The following is a 25,021-nucleotide window of genomic DNA, read 5'->3' on the forward strand; positions in this document are numbered from 1 at the left end:
GGGGTGAAAGGAGACACTGCCGCCGTCGGCCCCGGCGCCCAATGAGGAAGCTGTGGAAGCACAGGGCTCCAGGACCGCACCACCGACTTTCCGCCCCTCCTGCCAGCTCTTCCGCCTGCACCGCCTCAGCTCCCGCCCCCGTACCCCGCCCTCTCCAGGGAAACTAAGACCCAACTGCTCCCGCGCTTCTCTGCCGCCCGCTGCAGCCGCCTGGTTTTTATAGGCGCCGCAGCCAATCAGCGCGCCGCTTTCCCACGGCCCGCCCTCCAGCCAATCGCTGCGCCCCGGTGCTGCCGTCGGCTGCTCGGAGGCGCTCGGCTGTTTTCGTGGTGGCTGGCTTTGCAGGGGCTGCTCGCTTGCAGCCCGAGACGCCGCTTTTTTTCCGGGTTCGGAGACGTTCCGGATGCTTTAAGTGCCGGATGACTGATCTCCGGATACCTGAGGCGTTTCTGTACATGGATTATCTGGTAGGTGGGACGGGGCAGCGTGTCGCCTGGCGGACCCTGCGCGCCCAGGGTCCCCCGCCTGGGGACCGTCCTGCTGCTCTCTCCCCGGGACGGGATGCCCGGGCCCCTTGATCCCGCTCCGGCCCTGGAGCTGCCCGGGGCTCGCTCCGGGGGGCGGGGGGTGGAGGGCGGAGTGACAGGTGAGGCTGGCCGGGCGGGGGCGCTCCCAGCCGAGCATTCGCCTCCCGGGGCTCGGGAGCCCTCGGCGCCCCCTTTAGCAGGACTCCAGGTACCATTAAACAGCCATATCCTGAATGGCTCACTAAGTGCCCGGCAGCCCGCTCATTTGGCTCTTATTAGCTCTCTAAAGCGGTGACCTCGGTCGCGGGGAGGTTTTAAAAGCACATTACCCGAAAGTCCACAGGACTACCTGCTTGCAGCCGGGCCAGCCGGGGCTGGTAGGGACCGGCGCGGCCCCACCTCCCCGGGCGCTCTCACCTGCTCCGAGCGATTAGGCCGGGCTGGCACCGAGAAGTTCAGGTGGGAGGAGGGTCAGCCCCGCGCTGGGACTGAGCTGAGTTTAAAAATGGACGTGTGTGTGCGTTTGTGGAATTAGGCAGCACCTAGTATTGTTCCAGAAATTAGATTTCCTCCGCGCTGCGTGTTTGCGCTCAGATTGACCGGGGCCGTGTTTGGTCCTATAGGTATAATCACCAGGGTTGCCTTGTTACCCGAACCGCTCTTGCAATGCAGAGTTCAAGACGATGGTACGATGGTGCGACACATTGAGCCTCTTGTCATCGGGTTGGACACATGCAGTCGCTCCTCCACTGTAGACTGGCCTGGCCAAGACTTGCCAGTGCCTTCTAGGAAATGCGTTTACTGCCATACCGAGAAGGACCGTGGTGCTTCACGACCGAGAAACGCTGGCCGAGGATGGACTTGTACTTTGTACGTGTGTTGTGCGTGTTGTGGTTGAGCGAAGCAGATAGATGTTTCCCCTGAAGCTTCAAGGTTTGATGAGCTGTCGCGAAGCCTGCAGGAATCATAGCAGAGTGAAGGACTCTGAGTTCAAATTCTGTTTTGTTGTTCATTTGTGGATGTCAGTCACTTCCTCTGTCTTTGTGATAAAGGGACTTTGCCTACTTCTGGAGCCAGTTAGGGGATTATCCGTGCTTTAAAAGGCAAAGTGCCATGTAGGTTAAGAGAGTTGCCAAATATTTCTCAAATGCTATTTTTTTTAAATTAAATAACTAATTATTCTGTAGCTTGTCTTTTAAAATACAGTACTACAGGCTTTCTCACAGTCGCCTAAATTAAGGCCACTTTGTTGAGGATAATTACCAAATAGGAAAGGATAGCATTACCTACACTATTGAAAGCTAATTTTTGAGCCTTAAGTTGTTCCTAAAAAGGAAGTCAAGTAGTTATGATCATTTTCTCACAGTATTTTCCTTATTTACTGGGTGACTTAAATGTACAGACTGCATTACAAACTGTCTTTGAGGTGCCAAACCCACCAAAGCATTAGACAAGACCAGAAATGGAAAACTCTGGTTAATCACAGGTTAATTTCTGGATGGGGGGCCTGAGGACACTGGGGAATGTTTGTGGGGCTCTAGGTCACCTTCAAAGCGGGTCAGTGTCTTCAATAATTTGCCAACAGTTTCCTGTCACTGTCAGTAGGCCCCAAGTTTGACTGGCCTTTTTGTTTTACCTGCTGCCCCCACCCCCACCCCACACCCAGCCCATTGCATTGTTATTTGAAAAATCATTATTTTGCCATTTTATGCTTTTTAAACAATTCACAAATGCAGTGAAATGGTCGCATTAAAAATCACTGGGTAATCATTTGGGGTGAGATAAAAATCTTAAAGGAAATAACTCAGTTTTTATGAGTGTGCCAAGTATCTCCTATGAAAACATTTGAGAAAATCCTTAGCCACGAAGTTAGTTTTCACTGAAACTGGACTGAGGGGGAAACACCCTCGTGGTGGTCTTTAGTGTTTAATTTTTGCTCGTGAGCTGTCAGAGAAAATGATAGGCCGCCCATTCCATTCTTCCTGCCTTTCACATGGACTCGGTTTTACGGCCAAAATCTTGTTATCAAAAACCAGTTGCTGCAAAAAGATCAACTTTGTTGACTATATCTGGGATCTTATTTTAAAAATAAATCAATTCCCAAGTTCTTTTACTTAACTTCCAGAAAAAAAAAAATGCTCCTTTCATTCTGAGTCCAACCCTTCGGATTTTGCTGAGACCTCGGAGGAGGGTAAGCGCCCTGCCCCGTCTGCGCCCCACGCCATGGCCCCATCACAGTGATCACAGCCATCACTGTGTCTTTTCTCATCTTGCTTTTCGGCAGGTGTTTGAGTTTTGGGCTGTGGCTGTGGGAGCTGGAGGGGCAGCTGTGTGTGTGTGGGGACCCTGCCCATGGTGTGCCGGACTGGATGTCTTCACATAACCTTTTTTATTTGGAGGAGAATGGAAAGGCAGGGAAATGAGAGAAAGACAGAGGTGCTATTTTTAACAGCTTTTAATAGAATGGTGGATAGTAAAACATACTGGCAGCCTCTGATTTGAGAAGTTGCTCTTGATTTCTTAAGAGAAATCTTTTCCTTTAGAGATGACAGAGAAGGTGAGGGACGGGGGGTAGGGCCTTAATACTTCTGACAGGGTTTTTATTGATTTCAGTTGAAGGAAGCAGCAGTAATTTGTGAATCCTAAATACTGTGCGTCACGCAGTGCCCACTATTTACCTGTCGAATTGAGTGAATGTGAGGCTTAGACTTTTCTCACCTGCTTCTACACTGAGACGAGATAAAATCTGTTTGGATTAGGTGTTTTGTTCTGGGGAATGCAGAATGTATCTTTTACCCTTCACTTTAAGGCTATCAAGATACAGTTTGTTTAGCCTGGGTGCCAACGTAAGTATCAAAATCTCAGTTTTCCAGTTGATGAGGAAATTGGCCCAGGAGGCCACACACCTGCTTCCCATTTTCATGATGGGCTTCAAAGCCATGTTTACACCTGACAAGCCTGTGGCTCGAGACTGTGGTGCTGTCCCAGCTGGTAGTGCCAGCAATTTTCTCTCCTGACAAATAGAGCTAGTGAGCAGCCAGAGTGCAGAGCTTTGCAAATACGGTGGGAGAAAATAATCCAGTTACAATGAAGGAGAAAAACACATCCATCAGTTTTTTCTGGGAGGGTGGATGAGATCGATTTCTAGATTCTTTTTTGTTTTAAGTTTATCTTATTTCTTTTTTTGTTCACTGGTCTGGATCTCACCTTTTCCCTTCCTCTGCCTTCAATGATGAAATGATAAGATGAAGAGGGATGTAAATACACCGTGATTACATTGCTGATAGTGCTCTTATCTCCTGCGGAATGACTGTTCCTGCTTAGCGGTCACTACTGGGCTACCTTTTAAACTAGTCTTAGGGGATGGAGACACTTGGGGTGGTAATCAGTATGCAGGAAGTCACAAGACTCTTGAGGAGTGTTGGAGACCTATGAAAATAATGCCACATTCTGGCCTTTCTCATTGCTCCATTCAGCAAATATTTATGGAACCCCGCTTTGTGCAGGGCGCTGGCCGTCAGGAGGGCTGCACACCCAGTGGGGTGCCCTTGGCCGTGGGAGAGCGGGGCCTGCCGTCCCGGGGCCTGGGTGGGACAGGTCAGGGGGGAGGAAGCCTGGTGGCCTCCTGGCGGGGCTGTCTCTTATTTCACGAGTTTCTTCGTTTTACCATGAACCAAAATGTGAAGGTAGACTTGAAAATGTGGCAGCTGACTGCGTGATGAGTCGCGGGTGCTGAATGTCCCTGACTGGTCACTGCGTCTGCATGTCCTGCTTGGGGGTTTAATGAGGCTGGGGTTCTAGATTTCTTCCTTGTGTAGACAGGCGAAGCTGGCCTACTTTCCTGGTCAGAGGCCGTACCTGCCATTATAAAGCCCTGTGTGTCAGTGGGGAAGTTCAAGCGACAGAAGCTAGTTCAAAGCCGTCTCCATCCGCAGGATATAAACCAACCCACCAATCGAGCAACGAAGGACAGAAACTCGTGATGGCCCCACAGAGCAGCAGAGCGCGTGGGCGCTCCGGTCAGCCGGAAGCCAGCCGGTTCGGGAGGAGGCATGAAGGCGCATGTGCGATTTTATCTGCTGTTCAGGGATCTTAAAAGTGTGCTGTGTTTAACTCTGAATGATATGGATGTGACTAGTCTGGCTGTGGTCAAACCGATCGTAAAATAACCGTGTAGGCCGAACTTTTTTTTTTTTAGTTTTAACGGCAACTGGGTAACTTAGAGTCACATAAATGTTCTTTTATTAATAAGTAATAAGATAAACATAATGCGACACTGGAAACAGGTCGGCCACCTGTGGAGGTGGTGCAATCGGCCGGTTTAGGGATAGCCACCGCACTGGGCCGGCGCGTGGGGTCCGGGGTCGGCGCCGGCTGTCCGGCTCCGCGGTCCTGAGTGTGGTCCTAGGGGAGGGCCCAGGGGACAGGACTCCCGCCCCCTAGGAGCTGCATTCGGTTGGTGCCTGAGCCACCGACGCACGTGGCGTGCTGGTGGGGGCTGCCGAGCACGTAGGTGAGGAGTGTGAAATGCGTTGACATTTACCCGAGGCTCAGAGAGGTGGAGCACGTCCCCAAGTTCACACAGCGGACAGGTGGTAGAGCTGGGACTGTGGCCCCTTCACTTCCTCCCAGCTCATTGGTGCAGCGGGTAGAAGAGGGGGAGTGTGTACCGTGTGTGTCCTGTGACCACTCTGCTGCTTCTCAGGTCCAGGGCAGAGACACCAGGGGCCCTGAGCCCAGGACTGCGCCTCCCACGGCTCAGGCACTTGGTTCTGCTGCATGACGGTGGAGGCGAAGGCCAGACAGAAAAACTGGGCTGTGTCCTGAGCCTCCCCCATGTCCCGACTGGTCACTAGGACCTTGAGCATCTGATGTTTCATCAAGTGACCTCAGATGGGTTTCCAGGCAACCTGGGCAGTCGGCCTCTAGCGTCACTTCAGGGACACACTCTGGCCTTCCCCAAGCGCCAGTTTTCTCTGGAGATGTCTCTGAGACTTGGGATCTATCTGTCAGCTCCTTTACCAAATGCTGCCGGGGACACAGGGCTGTCCCCAGCAGACACCAGGCCCCAAGTAGCCTTTTGCTCGTGGGTGTCAGCTTGGCCGAGTCCCCGGAGGGCATGGACTATACAGGGCTGTGTCTGAGGTGGAGTGGAAAGAAGGGGCGATTTCAGGGAGGGGTGGTGACTGCGCAGTTGGTAACCAGAAAGCCGCCCTGTCCCCTGATGCTGTCACAGACTGCATTAACAGGGGGTGCTCATTTTGGCCCTGGCAGCCCCCTGGAGTTCTGCTGTGGGCCCTGCCCTGCATCTGCCAGGTGCCTCTGGTTTGGGGTTCCGGCGGAGCCTCACTTCTGAGTGTCTGCAAAGTGGCCTCGTAGCAGGGCTGGGGCCATGGCTGCGGGGGCTGTGCTTGGCCGAGTGCTCCCCAGTTGCCATCCTGGAAGTCTGCGTTTTGGGCTCTCTCCAGACATTTTCATTTTGCGGTGGGCCCCACACAGGAAGCAGGCGGCCCTGACTTCCAATGCTGGAGCCGAGACACGGGGCCAGCCCGAGAGTGCCTGGGGCAGCGGTCACCTACCGCATCTGTGACTGGCAGCGGGTGGGACGGGGCCCTGGCCGTGGGGCTCTTGTCTGTCCTCAGAGCCTCCTCTGCGCCTGATAAGCCGGGGCCTGCGTAGCCGGCGGGCTGTTCTCCTTGCACCCCCCGCTGCGTTCTCCCGCCATTCCACGGGCCTGTGCTGCACACTCAGTTTGGAAAGAGGGACCCTGGGGCTCTGTGGGGAGGGGGCTGATGGTCGGGGTCACCGGACCAGTGTTCCCTGGCCAGGGTTTGAGCCCAGCTCGGCGGACCCCGAGCCCATGCGTGTGAGCATTACTCAGGACAGGCTGACAGGCGGCTCGCGAGGGGCTGCGGGAACTGTAGATGCAGCGCTGGGCATGGAGGGGCCTTGGGTCGCTGCCTGTGCTCTCCCGTGGCTCCCGCCCTCTCCTTTACTCTCCTGCATGAACTTGATGTTCTGCTCTTTGGCCCACAGCCGAACACGCCCACATGGTTTTGATAGCAACCAGCCATTGAAAAGTGGGAGGAGGGGACAGTCTCTTCTCTCAGGTGCCTTTGTACCTGGCTTTGCTCGGACGGCTCTGCCCTCTGGATGGCTTCTTCTCTCGGGTCCTTGTGGCTGTGTGTCCTCAGAGGGGCGCTCTGGGTTCCTTTCTGGAGAGGAGCGCTGCCTCTCCGGCGGGGCCAGGGACCGGGGCACAGCAGGACGGGTCCACATGCAGAGTCGGGGCTCCAGCAAAACACCTGTGCAAAGTGAGGTTTTTAATGCACACGAGTCCTCTCAGTACCTGTGTGAAGTGTAGAAAATAACAAAACACACGTCTATGAACTTACCCCCGATTGAACAGTAGTTAACCGTTTTCCATTTTAAGTCCAAAACTCTGATGTTATTTAAAGAAAAAGAAAGCTAAGGTGCCCACTGCAGCCTGGAGCTCCCCCACGCTGCCTCCCTCCGCCTTCCTGGGGCTGACGACTGTCCTGAGCCTCGTGGGTGTGTGTCACGCCAGGTTTGCACCTTTGTTATGTTTGCACGTGTCGGTAAGCGACGTACAGCATTGTCCTGGGTGCGTTAACAGTTCTATAGAAAGTATAACATCCCAGCCTCATCTTTTTGACACTTGTCTATGTCTCTGATGTTTTCGAGATTGGTAAATGTTGCCCACATATCAGTAAATATTTATTTTATGTTTCTGGTTTGGCTATTACCATTCCTTGTTTCATGTGTAGAGATCTTGTCCAGATTTTGTGAGGAGCTCATGGGAGAGAATAGGTGTTGGTTTAAAAAAAAAGTTGATTAATTTTAGAGAGAGAGTGTTGGGAACACTGCCCTGCCTGGTTTCTGAAGCTGTAACCCCCCCAAGGCTAAGGCTGAGTGAGTGACCTTGGACCAGAAGCCACTAAGGAGACAAAGCTTATCTCCCTGGCTGTGGGGCCACTTCTGCTCCTTTTACTTCACCCTGCCTGGCCCCCAGTGGATGATCAGTTAGCCAACGACAGGTGAGATTCCTCAAGGGAGGGACACCTAACACAGGCAGGATCATGGGGAGCCCCCAGGGAAGGACTTGTGGGGTTACAGCGAAAGGGGATGATGGACCTCGCCCCTCAGCTTTGACATAGCTGTAGTCCTCATTCTGTCTTGGAGAAGTCTCCTAATCTCTTGGCTGCCTTACTTCCCCTGCTGACTTAAGCCTGAAACAATGACAGAGGGTGGTGCAGCCCTGTGCTGGAAAGGGCGGTTCCCCAGGTGATCAGGCCTGAGAAAGAATGCATGAAATCCTGTGAAACTTGCTTTGCTAAGAATGCTCTCCATTAAATGATAAGGGTCTGAGCAGGAAATGAGTTTGTTTCCCAAAGTTTTGTAGCCCCTCAGCTAACAGACCCTGACTCAGAATAAACCCTTGTGGTTCTTTGTCTGCTGTCTACTGTCTGATCCTTACTGCCTGACAATGACCGATGAACTTTACCTGCATTCCTGTGCAAAATGAACCCAATAAAAGCCCATTGAGGAAAAGTTTTTTGGCCCTTCTCCTTTGAGAGATTGGCCACCTTTTCTCCTCAAGCAGATCATGTCTTGGTAGACTTATTCTCATCCATGGTGGCTGGGGAGGTGGCAGTGGGGGGGGGGGGGCTCTGTGGGTGGAGCCCCATCACAAGAGAGGAAGAGAGGGAGGGAGGGAGAGAGAAACTTGGATTTGTTGTCCCACTTATTTGGCTGCTGCTTCTGTGTGCCCTGACCGGGGATGGAACCCGCAACTTCAGTGCATCAGGACGATCCTCTGAGCAGTGGAGCTACTGGGCCTGGTTGTGTGTGTTTTACTTCACACACATTGTTCAATGAAATTTTATTGTGTGTGTTTTAGTCTTATGATTCATCAGTTTGTTTTGCAGTTTGTAACAATCATTTTGTGGCCACATTAACACATATACATCTATATACACATGTATGTTCTTGTCTATGTAAGGGCTAAGATTATTTGGTAACAGGTTTATTATCAACATTATTAAAGGAAAAGCTTAGTGAAGGAATTTGGAAAGCATAGCAAAGCACCCCAGGGAAAAAAAATACGTATCTGTCATCTAGCAACCCACAGGGAACCTTTAACACATTTTAACTCAGCATCAAAATGAAGATACAGTTTTATAACCTTTTTATGGCCATGGGTATTTAAATTTCAACAGTTTCCCTTCGAAACATTTGCTTTCTGTGTCGTACTGGTAACCTGTGCTTTTCATAACGAATCACTTCGTCATTGACTATTTCACGTCCGCTCCGGTTTGTTACAAACAGCACTGCCCTGAACATTCCCAGGGGACTTTGTCGGGTATTTCAGGGTAGTGTCCCTGTGAGGACACACAGTCCCACGGCACTTTCATGAGTCCCACGCACAAGGTGTTCCAGTGCCGAGTCAGTTTGGAGACTGGGTCAAGTAAAGTTAAACAGCTTTTTAAAAACTTACATAGCTTTCACTCTGCAGATGCACAGGGTGGGTCTCCAGGAGGAAGGGGACGACTTGCCTTTTCACTCGAGGAGGAAGGAGTAATTGTGCTTCCTGGTCAAGTTCTAGAACGAGACGCGTAGGGTCAAAAGACAGTTGCATTTCAAAGCCCTTGGTATCGATTAAATAAGTTAATAGTTGTGGTGCCCTCAGAACAGCTCTGGGTGTTATCAGCGGCTGTTTAAGGCACGGTTATGTAATAGCAAAGTTGGTGATAATGATAATATTTATTGGGTGCTTACTCTATATCAGGAAGCACTTAATTTGCACCCACCATTTGTCCAGTCCTTTCTACGTCCCTGAGACAGGCGTAGGAGCCGCCGCAGTTCCCCCGCCGATGGTCTGGCAGACCCGGGTCAGGAGGGGCCGAGCCATCCCACCGCCGCAGAGGCGAGCAGGCTCTGCGGGACAGTCGTAACCTTCATCTGCTTGTGTTGTCGTCACTGTGACAGAGAAGAAAAAGCACTTGGGCTTCCCGGTGTCCCACTGCGGGTGTCTGTGACGTGGGGAGTTTCCTGAATCTCGGTCCCCAGGAGAGTGGAAAATTCAGGGGCACGTTGCAAAGCAGTTGTCAATTTAATGTAACTTAGGACATTTGAGATGTTTTTCCAGCTTTTGTGGATATAAGAATATATTGTCTGTTCTGAAATGGCAGTAAATGGTCGTTTCTCTCTCTCAAATGTCATCACCTGGCAGACCAAAAGGCTGACAGCCCCCTATCAGTCCCGAGTCTGTATGTGTGTGTGTGTGTGGATGCGCGTGGGTGTGGATTTACAACGTACTTACTTCGGAAACCCCAAATACCATGATCCCAGTTTAGGACAAATCACCCCAAGCCACACATCGTTCTCCTTCTCAAAATCCGGGGAGCACCAGAGACTCTGCATTAGCATTAGTAACAGCATAATAGACTGTCAGCGCTTTGAAACAAAATAACGCATTATTGTTTCTATACCGATGGTGTGAGAGTCCTGGGGACTCCAGGACTGGATAGGACGGCACCCACAGTGGGTTAACTGGAAAGTCCATCTCTCTCTCCCTCAAGTTCCTTTCTTCTCTCATCAGTTACACTTTGGTTTTCTTCCTCTCTCCAAAAATGGCAATATTTGTGAAATAACTTAACTGAACATGTAGGAACACATTTTTCTATACATTTTAGGATCTGGGCATTGAAAGGTCATCCTTGACCTTGGGGGGAAAACCACATTTTGTGGTCTCTTCTCCAATTTACCAATATTGGGATTTCTAGTCTCAAGTAGAGCATTAAAGTTAATTTTTATTGTTACTTTAATTTTTATTTCCTCTTTTCTCCCTGACCTGATTCAGATATTTTTTTTATTGATTCATTGATTTTAGAGAGAGAAAGAGAGAGAGAATGACCTGTTGTTCCACTTATCTGTGCATTTACTGGTTGGTTTTTGCATGTGTCCCGACCAGGGATCCAACCCTCAACCTCGGTGTATGGGGACAGCGCTCTAGACAACGGAGTTACCTGGCCAGGGCCAAAGGTTTTGTTTTTTTTTTTAAGGTGGCATTGATGACTAGTAAGTGACCTGAGAATCTTGTTTACAAAAACCCCTTAACACAGGGTTTCTGAAAGAGACAGGCCTGCCCTGGGCGTGGTGTGGAAACATAAGGTGTTATAGAAAGCTAAAGTGCACTCATCACTTTTATCTAAATTAAATTTTTATTCACCCAAGTAAATGATCGTCTTTTCAAAAATTGAGCTATAGTTTACATCCAGTAAAATGCACAAACCGTAAAGGTCCAGCTTGATGAATTTGTACGACCCTGAACCTTGCGTGACACCCCCCCACCCCCCTCCCCGTGAACGGAGGTGTGACGCGTCCCCAGTTCCCCAGAAGCCTCGCCTGTCCCTTTCCAGGCCCTACTGGTGTGGGTGAGTTTTGCCTGACTTTGAACTTCACGTAAATGGAACTTCAGTTATGTGTTCTTCAGTGTGTTATTTCACTCAACAGTGTTGCGTGAATCAGCAGCGTGTCCTTTTTCTGTTGCCGTATAATGTTGCGTGAAGGCACCATGACTAGTCTACCCATCCCATTACTGATGGGCATGAAGTTCATTTCCAGTTTTGAGGTTTTTGATGTAAAGCCGCCACACTTTGTATGTGTTCTTGGTGGGGACAACCCCACTCATTTCTGTCTGGTGGAGCGGAATTCAGGTTCATGGGGCATACATAGGTTTGGGTTTGGGTCAGCTGGATGCTGCCAGACCTTTTCCCAAAGTGTCTGCACCGATTGGACTTCAGCCAGCCTGCCGGGGAGTTCCGGGTATTTCACGTTCTCGCTGGTGCCTGTTAGGTCGTTGGAGCTCGTGTCTGGCCCTTGTAATGGGTGCGGCTCCCAAAACTTAAAGCTGCCCAGCTCTGCTTCCAGACACGGGGCGGTGTGATGCAGAGGATTGTAAGGCAGGTTTTTCCTTTTAATTTGGAGAAATTGCTGGGCTGTGTTCTGAGATCCCCGCACTGTTCAGCAGTGTAGTCCATTTGGAGATTCTGAGCTGCTCCGAGGCGCCATGGGGGGCAACCGCCTCGGCTGTTCCTGGCCTGGCCCCCGATTCGTCGTGGGGGCCCGGGCAGCCCAGTCCGCGTCGCCGACTCTGTGTCCTCGTCTGTCAGAGCGATGGTGTTCATTACATCGTTTAAGTTTTCTTTTACGTCAAGATTTCGCTCCGTCGTGTCCCTTCCTGGAATGGCTGTCTTTCCATTCTTTGAATTCTATGAAATAAGCGATCCTAAAGTTGTCTTGACACCCTTTGTCGTCCACTCACCCAGGTCTGGTTCTTCAGGAGCCTTTACTGTTCTGGTGGCATCAGGGGCAGTTGGGGTGCCCGGGGGGGGGGGGGGGGGGGAGCCGCACGCCGGCCTGTGCTCCGGGGACGTGTGTTCTCGCAGAGATGGAGGAGAAGCGGTTACATGCTGGCGTGTCCTGTTCTGTTGAGAGGGAGGGGACGGCTATAGGTAGCACAGGACGGAGGAGCTCACCCTTGGGGGCCAAGGAGAGCGTCCCAGAGGAGTCCTTTTTGATCTGCAACACTGAACTTGCATCGCCTTAGCCAAGGGCCAGGCAGGGTCAGGGCAGGAGCAGCTTGCGTGGAGACTCGGGCGTGAGAACCCCCAGGACGTCAGGGGCTTGGTGGCCTCAGCGAGTCAGGGGTTGGGTTAGGAGCAGGCCAGCCGTGAGGCCTCCGCCCAGCGAGGGTGACACTGTGGGCCCCGCTGAGTTTGCCCGGAGGGACGTGGTCAGGTGTGGCACTCAGTGCGGGTGGGGGGTGGTGGCTGGAAAGGGCAGCCCAGGGTGGCCGTGATGGGGGTGGAGCTCAGTGGCTCTGAGGAGCGACCACACGTAATTCCTACCAGATCATTGGCTGTGGGAGGTGAGGACAAAGGAGATTTCAGGGCTGATTTTCAGGCTTGGGGTTTGAGCATTGTTCTGGTTATCTATCACGAAGTAACGAACCAAACCACCTTAAGACAGCGGCTTGGCCCTGGCTGGCGTGGCTCGTGGTTGGTGCTTTGTCCTGCAAAGTGGAAGGTCGCCAGTTCAGTTCCCAGTCCAGGCACGTGCCTTGGCTGCGGGCTCAGTCTCCTGTGGGGGCACCAGAGTGATGTTTCCCTTCCTCTCCTTCTCTAAACAAACAAACAAACAGTGGCTTAACACAAGAACACTTTATTTTGCTCATGAATCTGGAGGTGATCGAGTTCATCTAGGCTATTCTTGCTCAGGGTCCCTCGAGAAGTCACATTCAGATGGTGGCTGGAGTCAGCTGGTGGCTTTTTCACATGCTGGCCGGGCCGTTGGCTGGGGGCCAGGGAATGTGGGCACCAGGGCCACTTTCCTCACGAGGCCTTCCCACAGCACCGCCCTGCGTCCGGGCCACGGGGTCACGGAGAGCATGTGCCAGGCGACACTGGCAGGCTGCTGGTCTTTGTCACCCAGCCTCAGCGTCACTCCTGTGTCCTGTTCACCCGCCGTGAAGGCGTGCTCAGGGCCGAGGGCAGGACACCAATGACACCTCTCGGTGGGCGAGGTGGGAGAACATGTGGGCACATTGAAAACCGCTGCTCCCACCCCCGGGGGACGGGAAAGGAGCTTTATGTGCGTGGTACTGAGTAGGCGCTGCTTGCGCTGAACCCAGGCGTGGGCGGGTGGGGGTGCAGCGGCGACTCCTGTGCGTGGAGTTCGGGGCGGGATGTGACGTTCACTGTCATTGCCAGACATGTGCTGTGTTGTCAGTGCCACGGGGAGGCGGGCGCCACCTGCTTTCCGTGCCTTGCCCGTCACCATCACTGTTTTAGGGAACAGAGTCTCAGAGAATTGAGTGTCTTGCCCCCGGTGCGATGTGGCCAGAATTTGAGCCCTGGTCTGGCTGATGTCCCACCTCTTGTTCTTACCTGCGTGGGTGACCAGTGACGGTGGCCGTGAGCGGGCTCCCCGAGGAGGCCCGGCGCCCTGGTCACTGCCGGCCCCCATTGGGTGTGGGGTTGCTGTGGTGCCGGCAGGGGGAGGGGGACCTGTGGGGTGGCCTGTCAGGGGCCAGCACGGCCCAGAAGTCATGGAAGGTGACGGAACGGGAGCCCGGGGTTAGGTCCAGGTGGCCGTGGCTGGGCTGTGTCAGAGGGAGGCGGGGAGGTGCCGCCGCTGCGGTTGGTGTGTGAAGTCCCGTGAAGGAGTCCGCGGCGGGGATGCTGGGGTGGGGGGTCTCCCTTCTAAATGGGACTGAACTGCAGACGTAGCTGCTGGCAGGGAGGGGGGCGCGACACCGCCTTGCTGATGGGACCGGGAGGTGGCGGGGCCTAGTGGGACTGGGGGCAGCAGAGGGTGACGGGGACCACGGTGTCGCTGGCTGTGCTCCGCTGGAGTCAGAGACACGACGGGGCAGTGACTCGGGTCTGGGTGGCTTAGCACTTGGTTTTCCTTCTGGACTCCATCGCTGTGTGTGGTCGGGCGTCCGGAGCTTCCCGGCACAGGCTGGGGTTTGTCTGGGGTGAGTCAGTGCCAGGGTGTCGGGGTCCAGGACCCGGGGGGGGGCACTGGCTGGCAGAAGGCTGAGGCCGGGAAGGAGGGAAGGCAGAAAGGCGAGCAGTCAGTCTGCCAGGGCCGAGGGCTGGGTGTTGTCTGGACAGAGGTGGCACTGCGGGCGGGCAGTCGGGGACACACGGAGCGTGCAGACCAGGTGTCCCAGGGGAGGATCGGTGGCTGTGGTCCCCTGTGGACAGGGTGAGGGCACCCTCATGGGCGGGGAAGGTACCAGGACCAGGGCTGGACCCTGTGCCTCAGTTTCCTCATAGGCAAACTGGCCATAACGATAGTACCTACGTCACAGAAATATGTAAGCATTTAAAAGAGAACCGAGGCCGCCAGCGAGCGTCCGTAAAGCAGACCTCAGGGACCAAGGACCTGGGACTGGAACCATGACACAGGTGTTCGTGTGCCTGGGTTGGGACTCTGCACGCAAACAGGGGCTCAGGCACTGTTGTCCCCAAAGATTCCGCTCTGCTTTCCCAACACCAGCCTTTCACAAGCCCCGCCCCCTCCTAGCCAGTGCAGAGGAGCCGGGCTGGTAGCTGAGCTGCTCCTGGCAGTTTTCCATGGGGGAGCGGCCGAGTGGCGGCACCTGGGGCCCGCACCTCTCTGGGGCCACCTCTGCCGGGAGCTGTCCCTCGGTTCGGCAGGCTCTCTGAGGCCCTGCTCTGGGCTGCATGGCCAAGTGGGATTCTGAGCACCTTTTCCGTTGGAACCCAGCGGTTGGAAGGTCGAGCTTGTGCTTTGGAGAACATTCCCCCCACGTGATTGCTTGGCCACCTCTTCCGCCCCTGCTTCCCTCCTGACCGTGTCCTGCAGGCAGCGTGTTGCAGGGACGGAGCACGCGCTGATTTATGGGGCAAGGCTGCTGTTCTTTGTAGCTCGGATGTTTTCTGCATGTGGCCAGTTCTTTTTTTAAGTCCCTGGGCTGGAGGCAGAAAACCTCAGGTGATTATCGGGTTTCTCTTGCTCTCTGTCACGTGCAGAAATGCCGTACATCTGTATGACTCGCCGGGAATGTTCCTCTTCGTGCAACACCGTTTTCCCCATGATTTGTTGGCTTTTTGAGACTGAGGATTTAGACAGGATTATTTGCTCATATCCTGGCTTTCCTTTACACTTCCGGACACTTGTCAGGGCCCCCACCAACGCGACCTTGGCTGTGAGCGGGATTCCGTCTGGAGCCCGAAGTAGAGCTTGCCTGTCGCTTCTCCGGGCTCGGGCTGCAGCTGTTCCTCGGCCCCAGTGGGCAGGAAACCGGTCCCCGCCCCAGCAGGTTTCACCCTCAAACATGCCCTTGTCTGGGGTGGGCCTAAGTCTGTCAGGCATTTCTGGAAGTACCCGGAGGTGACTGTTTTCCATTTCTTCTCTTCTGAGTGCTTAAAGTTTATCATGAATAATGAATGACGTGAGCCTAACAACATTCACTCTGAATAGCTGCAGAAAACAGACTGAGTCAATATGTTCTCTTTCAAGTCCATGTTGAGAATTAGATATTCAGGTGACGATTTTTAAAGCTCTTTAAATCAGATGTTTTATTATCAACACACAGGAGAACACAAGTGCTATGTAATGAAACAAGTTGCTTAAAAAGTTGGAATTACGAAGAGCTGCGTAAGAAGTGAGACGTATTTCAATTCTTTATGAAAAAGTTGCCTTGAATCAACCAATGTTAAAAACGCCTGATTGTGAAGAAATGGTGGAGGGAGAATTTAGGTTACAGGCTCGCAGGCGGGTGCATTCCGGCATCCGGGTGAAAGCAGTTCTGTTTGCCAAACCTGCGCGTACGAGGTCACCTCTGAGGTGAAGGTCGTTTACCCCACTGCTCTGTGTGATTGCAGAGAGCGACTTTACAGCGGCAACGGCAGTGACCTCGAACCAGTAGTAGTTCTAGGAGAGTCTGTGGGAGCACTTTCCTGTGTATTCAGAATTCACAAGGACTTGTGGTTTACTAAGCAACATTTAAAAAAGTTCTTTAAAGATTTTATTCATTTATCTTTAGAGGGGAAGGGAAGAAGAGAGGGAGAGAAGTATCAATGTATGGTTGCCTCTTGTGCGTCCCCTGCAGGGAACTGGCCTGCAGCCCAGGGATGTGCCCTGACTGGGAATTGAACCGGGGTCCTTTGGTTCGCAGGCCCGCACTCAATCCACTGAGCTACACCAGCCAGGGTCTAAGCAACATTTTAATCCATGTTTATTGCGTGAAGTGAAGCATGGTGACTTTAGGTCCTTGGTTTTAATTCAGGGACAGAAATCCGTGTTCAGATGCGTATCTAGCTACCACAAGAAAAGAATCTGCCAGCTTTTAAAATACTCCACGAGGGACCGATGTCCGAGTAGTGACGGGAGCAGAACAGCCCTGCTCTCCCCCGCCCATCTGACTTCTTCATTCAGCAGACACTTACCGAGCACTCGAGTTCCGTAGGTGCTGGGGCACCATCGGCTGGACGGAGGTGACTCTGTGCCTGCTGAAACGAGAGACCCCGAGACTGCGAACCCCGCTCCTTGCTGTGGGAAAGCTGCGGAGGACGGGCTGGAGCGGGCGGACACACCGCACGGGGCGGCGGCTGCTGATCGGTTCAGCCTTCGCAGGGCGCACGGCCCCTCCCCCACCGGCTCAGCTCCACCGAGCAGCAGGAGAGCAGCCACAGATAACTCGAAAGGAGATGGACGTGGCTGTGTTCCAATAAAGTTTTATTTACAGCCACAGGCACCGGGCCAGCTTCCACCGCCAGAATGTGGTTGGCCACACATCTGCGCTCCCAAGCAGCCCTGCCCCCTGTCCCCACCACCTTCGTTCCTTCGTGTGATCTTGCTTTGTAGCGGTTGTCATCATCCCACTCGATCTCTTCGTTGCTTCCTCCTGCCACCCGCCGCCTGCGGGCTCCCGGGAGGGGGGCGAGGGTGTGTGCGCCTCCAGCGGGGGTGCTGGTGCTCCGTGTATTTAATGCAGGGGACTCGTGCCAGGTACACGGGGGCCTTCCACATGGCCATGGAAAATCCTGGAGCCTTTCAAAAGGATCGTGGCTCCTAGCTACCCTGCCACCCTGGGGCGGCGGGACACTTGGGGCTCCCAGGACACCCGAGCCTGGGAGTTGCAGTGCCGAGGCTCAGTTACAACAGTCATGGGGATGGAACATTCTTTTGCTTGCAGTTAATGAGAAAGGCCTCCTAGCACCTTAAAGAAAAGGGCTCTCCCGCCTTATAAAACAGAACACGCTGTGGGCCACCCAGAACCCCTGTGCTCGTAGAAATCCCTCCCGCGCCCTGCAAACCAGACTGTGTGGGCTTCTGCCGCGCACGTACCCCTCCCCCTGTGCCGGGAGTGGAACACTCGTGTCGGGAAAAGTGCCGTGTCTAGGGCGCTGGGACACGCCAGCATGTCATTCATGTAGGCAAGTCCCTGCACTCGGCACGGGTGCTTCTGTCAGCCTTCGGCAGTCAGAGCGGCTGCCCAGCCGTGAAACACTTGCGAACCTGCTCTCCTCGGTTCGACCCCATTTCTGAGAAGGTGGGATGGTGGGTGCAGGTGACCTGGTTTCTGTCACAAAGGAGCAGCTATCTAAATCAGGGGTAGTGACACCACCATAAAGTGCCCCACGTCAGACTTCCATCTAACTGTCTAAGGGACCCCCCCTCAACCCCCTTCGGGTTGAAATGACACTGTCCCGACCTCTGGGTCACTTAGCATTGGTGTTGTTTGGGAAGTAGCAGCTTCGACAAGATAGATGTTTGTGTGTATTTTTTTCTCAGGTAGGTAAGTGCACAAGTAATTGAGCTCCAGGGTGCTTCTGCCCACTGTGGGTGGACTCTAGATTTTATTTATTTTTGGAGAGAGGAGGAGGGAGGGAGAAAGGGAGGGAGAGATACATCTATCGGTGCCTCCAACATGCCTCCTGCCCCAGACCATTTATTTTGTAGCATCTCATTGAAGATTTTTTCTCCTTTATTTTCATGCTTCCCTTGAAATTTTATAGGGAAAACAACAATAAACTATAAGTAATCCAGGCCCACAAACCAGGCATGTGCCCTGACTGGGAATCGAACCAGTGACCTTCTGGTTCACAGGCTGGCACTCAGTCCACTGAGCCACACCAGCCAGGGCTGCAGGTGGACTTTAAACTCATGCTTTACAGTTGCTGCTGGAGCTCCTGCCATCACCTCGGCATTGCAGGCAGCAGGATGGAGAGAGCGTGAAGGAGGTTTTCTCCCTCCTGGAAGACCTTTAAGACTGTGATGTATCTCACGTACCAGAACTTGGTCACATTGTCATACCTGGCAGCAGAGGAAGCCAGAGTAATTTTTTAAAAAGATTTTATTTATCTTTGGAGGGGAAGGGAAGGAGAGAGGGAGAGAGAAACATCAATGTGTGATTGCCTCTCATGTGCCCCCACCAGGGACCTGGCCTGCAACCCAGGCATGTGCCCTGACTGGGAATCAAACTGAGATCCTTTGGTTCGCAGATGCTCAGTCCACTGAGCTACGCCAGCCAGGGCTAGAGTAATTTTTTTACTGAGAAAAAAAGAATTCTCTGCAAGTCCATTCAGCCTTTGTTCACACACCTGTGTGTATTTTGACAACCTGAGAGGGCTGTCAAATAAATAATTCAGTGTGTGCCAAGTGATCCCCCGAGTGATGCCGCAGGTGGAGGGGGGAGTGGAGGGGGGGCGTAGGGACGTGGGACGAGATGAAGAGCCCCGTCCTGCCGCCCCGAGGAGGCTGGTGGCATTGCCCTGGCTGTCCTCAGTGGTGTGCTTCACCCGACATGGAGAAGCCCTACAGCGCCATGGTAACAAGGGTGCGTCCATGAGAGAGGTGAACCCTGATGATTATTAATTTCTTTCCTTATTGATTGTAGAGGAGGCAGAATGAGGGGTGGGAGGGGGGGGGACGGGGAGTGAAAGAGAGAGAGGTATTGAGAAAGATTGATTTGTTGCCCCAGTTATCGATGCATTCATTGGTTGATTGCTTGTGTGTGCCGTGACCGGGGCTGGAACCTGCAACACTGGCGTATTGGGACGCTGCTCTGACCCACGGAGCTCCCTGGCCAGGGTCAGAAATGATCCCCAACATTAAATCAGCAACTACTTGTTTGAACAAGAGCATCAGCGAATGTTCAGAACCCTTTGAGAGTTTACGTTTTGCGTTTGATTTTTGCATTGCTGTGATTTCATTTTGAATGTCCGTGCACATAGCGTTTGGCTTCTGCTGTGTTCCTTACCGGTTTTCCTAAACGTGCAGGATTCAGTTTCGGTGGGTATCTGAAGCGGCAGGGCCTCTTGCAGCGTTGGTCTGGCACGGCTTCCTGGCCTTGGGGGGGATCGACCTTGGAAGCCATTTGGCTGTGTTGGGGGGGTCGGGGCGCCTGCACCTCTGCCCCCTTGGTGCAGGGTTACAGCCTCGCCGGCTGAGACTTTTGGCAGAAACCTGATGGAGAGGCGAGCCCTTGGCAGCAGCAAACCGAGGTGGCCGTGCTGGGCTGTATCTGGTAGGGTCGTCTTCATCCCATACCAGTTTAATCTGCTCACAACCGCCCTCCGGTTAAAAGAAATGAATCCGTACATGTGTTTGGTATGCGTGGTCCAGTGAATGAACATGCATTTCTGGAATCGGAACTGGATTTGGGAGAGAGGAGTTGTAAACCTGAAAGGGAGAACTGACTGGCATTCGGAGACTGATGACTCCGTCTTCCCTCTAAGGTCAGCCCTCTGGAGCTTTCAGTCTGTAACCATGATATGCTTTTCCTTTTCTACAAAGGCTGCTGACTTTCTGCGAGAATTGCGGGTATTTATGATCTGGTAACAGTTGAGTTAAAAGTGCTTAGAAAGCTATTTCTTGGGGTCTAAGAATTTGTCATTAAACGTTGGATATTGGAACAGGACTTAAGGAGACAAAAATTCTGAGCCGTCACCACAGATCGCCTTTTTCCGCTGAGCTGCCGGATTGCAGCCGCGTCACAGTCCCGAGAGGGGGCGCCCGGTGCGCACTCCGTGGGCTCTGCCTTACCTGGGCTGGCCTGGGCAAAGCCGAGGGAGCGAGAAAACCCCGCTCCCAAAGCGGGTGTCAGGGCTCGGCAGATTTTCCTTCAGGAGAGGAGAAGCGAGACAAGGGGAGAAGTGGGTTCTGCGGGGCCGGCCTTGATTTGGATGCAGCCCCTCGTCCTCACTTTAACCTCGATGGGAACGTCTGAACGTGTGGATCTCACTTGCGCTCTGCACAGCCGGCATTCATGCGGTGAGCGTTGCGTGTCTGGTCACAGAGACGCCGTGAAGGGCTGTGCGTGCGGGAGCACGTGGCGCTCTGGGGACCAGCTGCCCGCCAGCGAGGGTGTCGCCTCACTCACACAGGCACTCGGAGCCTGACAAAGCTGGACGCCCGCGGGCCCCAGGCCTCGAGGAAACCCACCCAGAGGCGCCACGTGTCACTGCTGGACGACTGGGCTCCGCTCGCTCCCAGCAGCAGTGCGCAGAAGAACCAGCCATCACCACGGCACACGTGTCCCATGGTGACGGATTGGGTTCATGAGTCATGGATGCCACACACCAGCTCAAATACAGGAGCTAAAGGTAACACACAGGGCCCGGCAGAGGTAAGGCCTGCCTGAGAGTGGTCGGTAGGGCGGTAATTGGGTGTAACGATTTATGGTTTTAGTTTGAACATTTCCCGTAAAATATCATGTGATGTGCCTTGAGGGTGACCTCGTTATGTTACAGAATGACATGCTTACAGTTTTATAATAAGTGTAATAAAAAAGGGACGTTATCCGCGCCGCACCCTGTACATGAACTCCAGCTACACAGTGTGCAATGGATACATTTCACAGACAGTGATGAATGAAAAAAAGTTACAGGAAAATGCATGCAGTACGATTTCATTTCTACGAAGTTCAAAACCAGCAAATCTCAGCAACACTCTGTTGTGGGGAGGTAAACCGCAGGACGTGGCGGATGTGGTCGCCCCCAGAGACTCGAAGCCTTTCAGTCTCAGTAGCTGCTGCCTTCTCACTGGGCGGTGGGCACAGGGTGCCCGCTGCCCGTCTCTGCACTTGCTCGGCGCGCTCCCAGTGCGCCTGCGGGAGAGGAAGTGTGTTACCCCAGGTCTTGGGTCCTCTTTCCCCGAGTGAGTCTGTGTCAGTTCGCTCCAACGCCCTGCGCCCATTTCTCCATTTCGGAATACAGGGTGCTCCATGCAGGGGGTCCCCTTCAGGGGGACCAGTGAAGGGCTTCTCTCACCCTCAGACCGAGAGGCCAGGTGCCCTGGCCCTTCCCCCTGAAGGCCTGGGGAGGCGGCGTCGAGACCAGGCTGGGAGCACAGTGTGTTCACGTTCACAGACCAGATCTTTTCTAAGGGTGAGGAAAACTGACAGCGATTTGGTTTCTCACTCACCGTGCTCACAAGGAGGCGAATGTGGGCGCACAAAAAGTTTAAGGAACTTGTTTCACGTGCATGAAGCAGGCGTTCTCAGTAGATGGTGTGCACACAAGCTGCAGATTCCCGCAGGGTGGGGACCCACTGCGTTTGCCTTTGTGCGCCCCGTTGCCCTCACGGCGTCTGGCCCACGGGGGCTCACAGGAGGCGTGTTCAGTGGCAGTGAGTTACGGTGAGTTCAGTTTCCCGTTTTGCCTTCACTTGAACTGAAGAAGCAGCCGACCTGCTGTGTTCCTTCTGTGTCACTGTTTTAGTGGCCCGTCTCAGCCGAGTCTCTTTCACGTATTTTACGTATTCATTCAAGATGCTGGATTTTGTAGCTGACATTTGCAACCTCAGAACGGAAGTGGCGATGTTTGTCTCTGTCTAGGTGAATAGGTGACCTGGGAGCTAGATGTGACTTGTATGGTTTCATGGGGGTGGGGGTCACTTTGAGAATGTTCTGTGTGCTCTGGGACGCAGAGGCCAGGCCAGGGCCAGGTGTGCCAGGGATGACCTGGGGGCGTGTCAGTGCAAGGTGAAGGGGGCAGCGGGAGGAGGTGGCGAGGGCCCTCAGCCCACGAGTGACTGCTGTGCCAGGAAGCTGGGGGTGTGGGGGCAGTGGCTTGGGGAGGAAGAGCCTCCGAGGAAGCCTCTCCTGGCCACTGGGCCTCACTGGGCAGGGGGGGCCGGGCCCGGGGACCTCAGAGCCCAGAGCTGGCTGGCAGCCACTTTGCTGTGAGGAGGGCCCGTGGACCAGAAGCCCTGGGGGCAGCTGTCATTCAGTCACTGTGCTTGTCTCCGTGTAGAGCTGAGCGTGAGGCACCGGACACTGAGGGTCCTCACGGCGGGAGCCGGAGCATCCTGGGCCGCTGGTGTCGGGACCCGTGGACCAGCACCCAGCCTGGGCCCACACAGGCGTTCGGTCCCACTTTACAGAAGGAAGACGCTCTGAGCTCAGGCCGCACAGTGAGGATGCTAAGATAAGACACTGTCTCTGAAGGGGGAGTGCTGTGCCCTGGGCTGTGTCCTGCCCCTCCGCCCTTCCCTGAAATTTCACAGGTTGAGGCCCTTACCCCCAGTGGAGGTGTCTGGGAACCGGCGCTCTGGGGCCTGACCCGCTGCAGATACAGCCTCAGGGCGGACTCAGCCTTTCAGAGAGTCGTGGAGGGCTTGCTCTCCCTGCTCCTGGAGGCCTCGTGGAGGAGGCAGGGCCAGGATGCGGGCCCTCACCGGAAACCCACGGAGCCGGCACCCTGCTCTGGGACCTCCGGCCTCCGGATCCAGGAGGGAGAAGTCGGAGCCGCCGCCGTTCTGCGGTGCTGTGTGGCGCCCAAGGGGACTCTCGCCAGGAGGGGAGAACCTCGTGAGTTGTAAATAAAGAACATAAGCCTGAAAATTATTTTGTATCACCTGTTGAAAATAAATGCTCCATTCTAAGTAAAACAAAAAGCAGAGGAGGGGATTTGCAAAGTTGTGCCTGGGTTTGCAGGACGAGAAACTGCATTCGGTGATCAACTGACTCTTATTTCTGCGTGTTTCTGACGTCATTGCCAAATAGCAGCTGATCGGGCACTTAAAAAATAAGGAGAGAACAGTGCAGTTCTCACGTGTTAGGAATCCATCGTCTGAAATGAGCAAGTCAAAAATGAAATCATATATATTCATATATGTACATACAGGGGTGGGCCAAAGTAGGTTTACAGTCATGAGTGCACGAACCCCAGAGTTCATTATCATGTATTAATGATTGTAGTATTTCCCAGGGGAACAACTGTAAGCCTGCTTTTCCCCACCCCTGTGTGTATGTGTGACAGAAACGCTGAAAACGCCCAGTTTAAATAAATGCATGTGCCCGGTGAGTGCAAACTGAGCTTTGGGCGTGGGCCAGCTTAATGGCCGTCATCCCCCGGGACAAGGGGGGCCGCCCGTGCGGACCATCCCCGCATCCCTCCACTGTCCGCAGCAGACAGGGCTCTCTCCAGACGGTGGAAGGGGATGAGGTGTCGTTGCTGAGTCCTGACAGCAGCCCTGTGTGCCGGGCAGGGGCTGAGGCACAGGTAGGAACACGTCCCGTCCTCGGTGATGGACTGACAGCAGCTGCCAGGTCCCGGAACTCACGGAGACAGGGAAGCAGGGAGCACCGAGGCGGGGACTCCTCCCGTGCGGCGAGGGGTGGCGTGTGCTCCCCGCAGGGCCGCACCACGGTGCCTCACAAAGAAGTGATTTAGTTTCTGAGACAAAAGCGGCCCTGTCACGCGGGGTCTGGACCGTTTCAGCTGCGCTCCTGTGTTCTGGTCAGGAGGAAGGAGGGGAAGTGGGTTCAGCCAAGAGTTTGCATTACAATCGGGGGCTGTGCCTTTACCAAATCCTGGCGAAGGAAACAGGCTGGACTCCACAAAGGGACCTTGAAATGACCCTTCTGCGGTCAGGTGTGGACTGGCTCTGGGTTAGAGGGCGCGCCAGGGCAGGCGGAATGTCGGGCTAAGCTGGGAACCGTCAGGAGCCGGAAGCGCGGTGGGGGACTCCTGGTGGTGTCCGGGGGCAGGACGAGGCGGGGAGCAGGGACCCGAGCCTCAGGGCACCTCTCTCACCTCCTGAACCTGTTTGATCAGAAGTAAGAGCTCAGGGGCCCGGGATGGATGAGGCCTGGCCAGTCCATCTCGCCCCCAAGGACGGCGCCGTTGGGGGTGCCGTTGGGAGCACGTGGCCTTGTGGTTCTCACCGCACCCAGCACCCAGGTGCACTGCCGTTCAGTCCGGTGGCGGATGTGAGATCTGCCCCAACGCCTCCAGCAGAACACCATGCGAGGGACTTGGGTGACTAGTACGAGCTTTAAAACCTCTTTAACGTCTCCTTTGACTTTGCAGAAAGTATCAGATGCTGTGGTACTGGCGGAACGATACAACATTCACCCTTGAGAGCAATAACCGATTGTGAAACAAGCGGTGGGCAGTGGTCACACTTTACTCGGCTGTAACTGGTGTTGAAGCTGCCCCCTGTGTCCACGCCCCCCTCCTCCACTCCCCTCCACGCTCAGAGTCAGCTTCCGTGCCTCTTATTCTGAGGAGGGGCAGGGAGAGCTCCATCTGCTATCACAGCAGAAGGGAAAAACCATAGTGCGTTATTAATAATGGTATTAATAACTGTGCATTAGTAAAACTGCTCATTTCCGTGTGCCTCTTTAGGTCTGAAGCACTCCTAGCCTAAGCTTTGATTGTGTTCTTACAAGATATGGGGCTGGTATAAGGCTTCCTCTCGCTGCCGAAGCAAGTGGCCACACATTCAGTGGTTTAGAGCAGCGTGATGGTTGTGGTGGCATTCTGGGGGGCAGGAGGCTGAGGTGGGCTTCGCTGGCCAGCGAGGTGGGGCAGGGCTGGGGTCCTGCCGGGGGCTCCAGAGGAGGATACAGTCCAGGCCTCTGGGGCTTCCACTGGCTGCCGTCCCCTTGGTTCACGGCCCCCTTCCAGCCACAAGGACACTCC

General features: G+C 54.0%; 1 protein-coding gene across 1 annotated transcript in view; it reads left to right on the plus strand.

The window, feature by feature from the left end:
- The first annotated feature begins 321 nt into the window (after positions 1–321).
- The window catches only part of ARL15 (ADP ribosylation factor like GTPase 15), a 303,049-nt gene continuing 278,349 nt past the window's right edge, over positions 322–25,021 (plus strand). The window contains exon 1 of the mRNA XM_037145122.2: positions 322–467. Within this exon, the coding sequence (XP_037001017.1) occupies positions 420–467 (48 nt within the window). The 5' untranslated portion in view covers positions 322–419. The remainder of the gene's footprint in view (positions 468–25,021) is intronic.

Source organism: Artibeus jamaicensis, unplaced genomic scaffold (assembly GCF_021234435.1).
Source record: "Artibeus jamaicensis isolate MK-2021 breed Jamaican fruit bat unplaced genomic scaffold, CSHL_Jam_final scaffold_369, whole genome shotgun sequence".
In the NCBI taxonomy this organism is placed as follows: domain Eukaryota; kingdom Metazoa; phylum Chordata; class Mammalia; order Chiroptera; family Phyllostomidae; genus Artibeus; species Artibeus jamaicensis.